The 8,977-nt window shown below is 38.8% G+C and overlaps 1 protein-coding gene across 1 annotated transcript; it reads right to left on the bottom strand.

Annotated features, from left to right (window-relative positions):
- Positions 1 to 4,711: 4,711 nt before the first annotated feature.
- On the bottom strand, positions 4,712 to 6,690 carry LOC307259320 (zymogen granule membrane protein 16-like). Its single transcript, XM_080039119.1, has 5 exons — positions 6,612 to 6,690; positions 6,334 to 6,460; positions 5,990 to 6,089; positions 5,286 to 5,378; positions 4,712 to 5,201 (listed from the first exon to the last, which is right to left on the bottom strand). The coding sequence occupies exons 1-5, from the start codon at positions 6,661 to 6,663 to the stop codon at positions 5,097 to 5,099; spliced, it is 477 nt and encodes a 158-aa protein (XP_079895245.1). The 5' UTR covers positions 6,664 to 6,690; the 3' UTR covers positions 4,712 to 5,096.
- Between the last annotated feature and the right edge of the window lie 2,287 nt (positions 6,691 to 8,977).

The following is an 8,977-nucleotide window of genomic DNA, read 5'->3' as shown; positions in this document are numbered from 1 at the left end:
AGATCATGCCCCCATTGACCTCGTTGTATCATTGGGAGTGGCACAAGAAAGATCTAAAGGTTGGCGGATGAATACCAGTGTTCTACAGAATGAGGGGTTTTTTGTTAACTTTAGAGACCATATTAGCACTTTTTTTGAAGTTAATAATGGAACAGCTGCTCAGGTCAATGTGTGGGATGCTTTTAAAGCTTATATACGGGGAATTCTTATCCAACAAACTGCATTGACAAAAAAACAGGATAAATTACGTATATCTAAATATGAAGAAGAACTTAAGATACTGGAAAAGGAATACTGGGAAAATCCCAACGAAATGAGCCTAGAGAGGCTAGTCAAGATCAAATACGAACTAAACACTATTTTTACCAAAAAGGCAGAATATTCTCTATATAGACTAAAACAAAAATGGTATGAGTCAGGGGACAAAGCTAGTAAACTGCTAGCCTGCCAGAGATGCTGCAAGTCAAATTGGGGGAATTAGAGACAAAAATGGGAATTTGGTCACTAGTCACAAACAGATTAACAGCGTGTTTAAAGAGTTTTATGAGGAGCTGTACAGATCAGAGGGGCAGATGGATGTAAATAAAGGAAGATAATTTTTTGCTAAACTAAACCTCCCTAAGCTCTCGGAGGAGAACATGAGGAATCTGGAACGACCAATAACTCTTGAGGAACTGAATAAAACAATCAAACTGTTACCAACCCCAGGTGTGGACGGAATTCCTAGCGAATTTTATAAGAAGTTTGTTGAGGAACTTAGTCCTGAAATTTTAAAAACATTCAATGCAACTATAGATACAGGGAAACTCCCGACTTCAATGACCGAGTCAATAATTACCCTTATATTAAAAAAAGGAAAAGACCCCCTAGAATGTGGAAGTTATCGACCCATTAGCCTTCTGTGTTGTGATGGCAAGCTCTTTACAAAGATTTTTGCATTGAGAGTCAATAATGTGATAAGAACAATTATACATCCAGACCAGGTTGGGTTTGTGAAGGACAGGACCTCCTCTGACAATCTCAGGCGCCTTTTACATTTAATCTGGAAAATAAAAGACATGAATACTCCGATAGCTGCTTTGTCTTTAGATGCGGAAAAAGCATTTGATCGAGTTAGCTGGAGTTATCTTATCTGCACTCTGAAAGAATTTGGATTTGTCCCTGTATTTCAGAGTATTGTAAAGCTTATATATAATCAGCCTAAATCCATGGTAACAACTAATGGTCTGAGGTCATCTGCTTTTCCCGTGGGACGTGGAACAAAGCAAGGCTGTCCACTCTCACCGCTTTTGTTTATTATTGCACTGGAGCCGCTTGCAGAGGCTATAAGAGTAAATAGAGCTGTTAAAAGCATTACCATGGGCAGCCGCGAACACAAAATGTTAATATTTGCTGATGATATTTTGGTTCTGATGTCAGATCCGCAGACATCTGTGCCACCTATGTTGGATTTGGTTAACTCATTCTCTGATATTTCGGGTTACAAAATAAACTGGACTAAGTCTGAGGTGATGCCACTTTCCAAATGCTGTTTTAGAAGTCATTTTAAAAATTGGAAATTTCAATGGGTTCCAAAAAATCTTAAATATTTGGGGATACTTCTTAACCCAGGACTTGATAACATGATGCCTGATAATTTTGACCCTGTCTTAAATAAAATACAACTTATCCTCAAGGGTTGGGACAAATTGCAGATTTCATTATGGGGAAGAATACAAGCAATAAAAATGGTCATAGCCCCAAAATTGAATTACCTTCTAAGTATGTTGCCTCTTGGTGTTCCAGGAACCACATTCCAGACTATAGATAAAATGTTTAGTCAATTTATTTGGGCAGGGAAAAGGCCTAGAATGAAGCTAACAAGACTACAGGCTAAAACAGAATGTGGGGGACTGCGACTTCCTAATATTAGACTTTACCAAGAAGCGTTCACAGGGGCTCAGCTAGCCTCCCTTTTTTCATGTAAGGAGGACAGACCCTTGTGGGTAGATTTGGAGGAAGAATTAAACACCCCATTTAGTGCAGCAGACTACTTGAGTCAATGTCCAAAAAATAATGTTCTGAACCCAATAATCTCTCACACTAGGGATATCTGGCTTCAGATGCATAAGAAGGAGGGTTTGTCCCCATTCCTAGTAGCATCAGCCTCAACATGGAATAATCCAAAACTGAAAATAGGAGGGAAGTTGTTCTTTTGGAGAGACTGGTACATTAAGGGTGTTAAACATATTGGATGCCTCTACCACATAATACTTTCAGAACTTTTGATGAACTGAGAGAAATTTACAATTTGCAGAGGACGGATTTCTGGAAATTTCTCCAGTTTAGAGATTGCTTTTCTAAATTGAACTCAACAGGTAGGGAGTTATCTACTCAATCTCCCATAGGGTCTAAATTGAAATTGCTCAGTGAACTTCCACACCTGTCGGGTCAAATGTACAAATATCTCATTGATGGTTTTAAGGGCACTACCTCGGGTCTAAAAGCTGTGTGGGAGAAAGATTTAGGGGTACTGTTTGAAGATGAGGAATGGAATAGATTAGTGAAGGAGATGTTGAACCCAATGAGAGATGCAAGGTCTAAATTTATTCAATTTAAAATACTAAACAGACTCTATTGGACACCGGTGAGAAAGCATAGGGCTGGTTTGAGTCTTTCGGACCTATGCTGGCGATGCCAGGCTGAACGATGTGATGTTGTCCACATGTTTTTGAATTGCCCCAGCCTTGCCACCTATTGGCAGAGGGTTATGCAAAAGATCACTGACAGTCTAGGTGTGAATGTGGACCTCACTCCTGCTCTATGCCTCCTGAACAGTCTAAAGGCCAGGACACACCAGCCCGATAATCGCCGTCGTCAAAAAAAAAGACGAATCTGTTTGGTGTGTGCCGTGACGTCGGCCGACGTAGAGGTCGTCGGGCTTGTTTTGAGCCTGTCGGCCGCCGATTGAACATGTTCAATCGGCGGCCGACCGTCTTTCATTTGGAGCAATTTGATTGGTGGAGGGCTAGCGAATCAGTGAAGCCCGGAAGTGAGGCGGGTAGCACAAACAGCTAACAACAGCTAGCCATCGTTTTAATGTGTTTGTTCGTTTCGTTTTGAGAGTACTCACATGCATCAACCCTTGTTGACTGCTTGACACCATGCTCGACACTCTCTGCTAAAAATTGTGCTCTTATGGTCCATAAATATAAATACGTATTTCTATCTATGTTTATGCTCTAGAGAGATGTCCAATCATTTCCGGCTTTCGTATTTTTTCGGGCCACAATACAGATTAGCGCCGCCTGCTGTTGTGGAGACATTACGTCCCGCGAGCGTACGGAAAATAAACAGTCGTCTCGGTGTGTTCTTTAGCAGCGACGGGAAGCTGGAGCTTCCTGAAACGGCGACTCCATTTTTTTTGACGACGGCGATTATCGGGCTGGTGTGTCCTGGCCTTAAAAGGACACGAGAGAATAAGCCTGAAAAAGGCCCAGTGGCTAAAGGTCGCAATTACTACAGCTAAAAGGGTGATATTGAGGCACTGGGTAACAACCCTTCTTTCTCTGAATGGTTCACGGCCTTATCCGAAACTGCCTCTTACGAGCGACTAATATACAAAATAAATGGGAAAATTGACATATATACAGAAGTCTGGGAACCATTTCTATCACAGGGCAGGGAGATTTGAGTAACGAGAAACCTGATGTACATTATATTTTAAAATAACCTACAGTGCACCATGTTCGACTGGCGGGGCGGGCGGGATGGGGAGGGAATTATAGGGGGGGAGAAAATAGTTTTCTTCTAGGTAAAGTGTTTACCATGTATGTTATACGTATGTTGTCAGCGTGTTTGGGTCTGAATGTATGAATACAATATGTTTATGTTCAATGTACTGATATTGCTCTGATTATTTTCTTATTTTCTCATTTGCTCATTTAATTGAAGGTGGACTTGCCTTTTTTATTTAATTTTATCCACACATGATGGTGTTGTGTTTTTAGGCTGAGGTTTTCGTTCTTTGGTAAACAAAATGTAAAACACTGCTGATTAATCTCTGATTGCCTATGAAGGAAATAATAAAAAATCATAATTGAAAAAAAATAACACTTTGAGGGATTTTCTTCAAAGCCTACACAAATGTCAACTTTGACTCAAGGTTTAAGACATGGTCAAAGGTTAGTGCGACCTTACACATTGTTAGTTTGCAGTAGCATTGTACCGAGCCGGCCCGATGCATAAGCGAACTAAGCGGTCGCTTAGGGCCCCTGTCCGCCAGGGGGGCCCCCTCCAAAATATATATTTTTTGTTTGTGTGTTTGATATTAACATCATATTATGCAAATGTAAGTTATCATACAAAAAAAGGAATACATTGTTTTGGTCTAGATAATTGATAGCCTAAAAATGTAATCAGTTCATCTGGGAGGTAATCCGAAATTATCTGATCATGTCACGTTCACATCCATGCACAGTGTGTATTGAGTTTATTTAAGAACAATTGGAAATGGGGCTACCCTCAGTTGCCCATGCACTGTGTATAGTCTATATCCTATTTCAGCCTCGTCTGTGGAAAAAAAGATGCAGTAGCTGGATAACAGAGTTCTTCAGCTTCGTTCCTCTCATTGTCCCGTAAAAGAAAAAGAGCTCCAAGCCCAACCCAGAGGACCCTCCATAATATTTTATTTTATATTAATATTGTTATGGAAAATCCATGTGTCCTTCAATATCTTCTAATTCATCTGACCCGGTGTCTCCAAATTATTTGTTCACACAACATTTCTCAGATTTAGCCTCTTAATTTTTCTGCACCAGATTCATGCATTTCACTTTAAAAAAGGTTAAAAAAATCTCCCGGGGGGCATACATGAATAGCTTAGTTTCCATTAGCGCTGCATATGTGCAAAATACTGTTAATTAAAGATCCTTCATTTGATACCAAAGACTATTGGCTATAGTTTAAATGTTTAGCTCAGGGTGTGTGCACACCTGTGACATAAAAAGCTTGATTGTTCACAGTTTATGATTATGAATCAGTATTAAACGATTTAGCAGTATTTTAGTCGTTCAACATGTGCTAATGTTGGTGCTGTTGCTTCGTTCCATATTAGCTTATCCCCAGTGTGCTCCCAGTGAAGTTATCCCATTGCCATTGTAGCGGCCACTCAGTGCTAAGAGCTCTGCTTCCTGATGCTTTGGGTAGAAGTTAAAGGAGGTCTGTAACAAAACAAAAGAATGAATGAATTAATGATCACTAGTATTGATAATTGTAACAAACAGAAAAGAAAGAAGGTAAAAGACCTTGGAAGGCTGGCCAACAATCAGAGAGCGTCCCTTGGAGGTCACAAATATCACCTGATAGATGTAGTTGGCGTTGTTATATTTCCCAGAAATCTGAAAGACGACAGTGAACACGTTAATATGGTTTTGTTTACTAGGTAAGTAAACAAACTCTGTATGTTATATTTAAAGTTATATTCTTGTATGTCTGCAATAATTTTTCTAATACATCAGATATTTTTAAGCGCCAAAAAAAGCTTTTCTGAGACACAATGGTCTCATAATAACAAACTAATTGTAGAGCCAACTAACCGGCTCTGCATTAGGCCTGTTTGGTGTGGTGTGGGAGAACTCGGCCGTACGCGTGTTCTGTGGTGCCAATAATAAATGTCCAATTCATTTGTATCTTTGGGTGCTGTAACCCATTATTCTTGCTGTCGGTGCATGCTCACCATCCAGTTAGTTTCATACATAGTTCATTCCTTTCCATTGGTTCTATGCAGTCCAAACAAATATACTGACATGTCACGCCACGCTCTCGGTACAAAACTGTTTGCTATCCAAATTACACACACCTGGCCGTGCCAGGTGATTACATTTATCACTTCTGAAGAGCCAAAAGCTCCACCCAGTGGTCAAACATAAAACAACATGTCACCAAATAAACCAAACAGTAAAGTAGCATAATGGCTCCAACACTAATATTTGAGAATGTAAACTCAGACCTGAATAATGGTCTCTCCCTCAAACAGTTCAATCTCGTTCACTTTGCCAACTTCGCGGCCAACCCTTTCAGACCAAATGAAATGGTAGCGCAACTGGATTCTGCAGAGACAGAAACAGGAGAGAGAAAACACACCTGTTAAATTACGGAACACAGGTAGTTAATGAAAGAATAACTATTTGACCGAAAACATAGGGCAATATTTTAAAAATGTTATACCTTTTTTAAAGTTGTTAAAGAAGCAATACCTTTCACAAAATCCACCAAATTGCATATTGGATTATCCAAATAACATAGAACACTTTTATTTATTAATTATCTGGACAAGAAGAAGGAGAGACTGACCCAATGATGTAAGCGTTAACATTCTCCCAGACCCGGACAGCTGTGACGCTTCCCTCTCCGTCAGTGGAGAAGGACGTGCCAGAACCTTTACCAACGGCAATGCAGTAGGAGTAGTTCACTGAGGCAGCTGCAGAGGAAAAGATTCATAATGTGAAGGACAAGATGGAGATACGGTTTCTTGACCCAACTTGACTTGACCTTAACGGAAGCTATATGTTTGTGCAAAAATAATATAGAACTGCTGTCAGAAAGACTCAACAGATGGCTGAACTTCTTACGTTTTGCCAGGCAACTGATGCAAAGCACGGCAAATAACAGGATGGAAAACATTCTGGTGTGTGAAGGCGTCCGGAGACAACACTGGAATCAGAAAACCAATTCATTAAACATTATCATCAGCATCTAATTATCGACAGCCCTATTGGTTACATGAAAACAATCTGACAGGATTTTTTGAAGCAATCACTCAACTCTCTCTACATGATTCAAAGTCAGCGTTAAACATATTACAATCATAAGTATTTAACCCTTGTGTGACCTTAACTTTTGTGCTACTCTCATGACCCATAGGACAAAACCGTCCTCTCCTTATAAACTGCCATAAAAACATTATACAGTAATATTTTTTTAATTTTTTTTTTACAAACCTTTTATCTCACTTGACGTCTTAACATACATATCAAATATTCATTCATTTGTAATTGCTTTTAACCCTTTACATGCAAACTTATGTGATGACGTGAGCCATTTTTATTAAAAAAAACACAATAATTGAAAAAGTTCTCATATAATAGATGCAAAGTGGATTTTGTTGAGTGGGATAATTAGACTCTACGATATGTTAATGATTTGCATTAAAACTGCTTTTGATACATGTTTAGTATTTGTGCAGTCACAGATGCAAATAAATACTCCCTCTCATGACCCTAGAGGACAAAAACGTCCCCTCCCTATAAACTGCCCTAAAAACATTATAGGCCTACAGTAATATTTTTTTCTTTTTTTTTGAAAACCTTTTATCCCACTTGACCACTTTACATGTATATCAAATATTCATTCATGGTCAGTTGCTTTTGACCCTTTTAATTCCAGTTTCTTTGATGATGCCAACAAAGTACTGTGAACCTGCAGCCACCTGAAAACCTACAAATTGCACCTTATAGCTGCACACATATGCATGCGCACAAAGACACACACACATACACACAGTAATTTCACAACACACACACAGACATAACCCTAAGGTATCCATATGGATCCACACTTTCCATTAATTTCTCTTATTCCTTATGTTTAGGCCTGCAACTCTAAAGAATTACAAAAAAGTACAAAAATGGTTTTAAGGAGCACATTTGATCCTCATTAAAAACAGGAGGAAATAAATTATTGAGCTAGATAGGGCTAAAAAAGCAATTTTGGTGTCTTAAGTTTTGGATTATTGCCTAATATCATCAAACTCACATGTGTGTGTCATTATGGCTATGGTTTGAAAAAACAACGTTTTTACAGGATTTTATGCTTTCAAATTAGGGCATTTTCCACACAAGTTTGAGTTTGTAAAGTTTGGCTGTGTGTACACAAACACACACACTATATTTTCTCAATATACACATGTGCACCACACACTAGCATCCCTACTAGGGTTGCAAAGGGGTGGAAAGTTTCCGGTAAATTACCGGAAAGTTTCCGGAAACTTTCCACGGGAACTTTCGCTCGGGAATTTTGGGAATATTCAAAATTGGAAATTATAGGAATTAACTAAATGTCGGTAATTTAATTTTTTTTTTCACATCCAAACATAAATCTAAACATTTAAACACTATGTTTGGTCATAGGCAGACAGACATGCAAAATAATACAATTAAAAAAACATTACATTTGAACAGATTTATTTGTAAGAAGAACTGATCAAGTTTTGATTATTTTATGAACAATCAATAATTTCACTGAACAACAAAAAGATGAATGTTGAGTTAAATATTACTCATCTGTCTGAACCCAACCATTCAATAAATAAAGTCAAATGCCCCCCATGTGATGGAGGAATGCACAGAGCATGTAGGGGGCATGGCCTCAGTAGGGGAGAACGGGGTAAGTAGGCACACTTTTTACTCTAGTGAGAATTGCTCATCACGTAAAAGATCTTTCAATAGTCATTCCTACATTAAATTGAAGCTTAAGGTGTTGGCTTGAAATGTGTACCCCTAACTTTTTCTATCTTATTGTAATAAAGAAGAAATTAATCATCAAAGACACCCTTACACATTGTGACAACCAACCCCATCAAGGAGTCAGTTGTCACACACTATGGGGTTGTTTTTCATAATGTTATCTTAATGGGAATAATCTTAAAAAGAAGGAAAGTAGAACTAAATTTGAAAGTTTAATTGCATTGTCAAGTTGACAAATAGGCCTACATAACTTACTGTAGCCTTGGCAGCTGGTCTAGTTTGGGATGCACTGTTTTTTTTTGTTGCCCTTTTTTCTTTTGCATGCTAGCTGCCTTTTCCTGCTCTATTCTTTCCTTCTCTGGGGTGCCAGTGAGGATACAGGTTGACAACTTCTTTCGTTATTGGGTTCCTTTTCTGGCTGCAGCCTTTGGATAACATGTGACAACCAACCCCCCAAAAATGTGACGACCAAC

This window comes from Ammodytes marinus (genome assembly GCF_949987685.1).
Source record: "Ammodytes marinus genome assembly, chromosome: 13".
NCBI lineage: Eukaryota > Metazoa > Chordata > Actinopteri > Uranoscopiformes > Ammodytidae > Ammodytes > Ammodytes marinus.
Note: the sequence above shows the minus strand (reverse complement) of the source record. Positions and strands in the feature narration are given on the sequence as shown.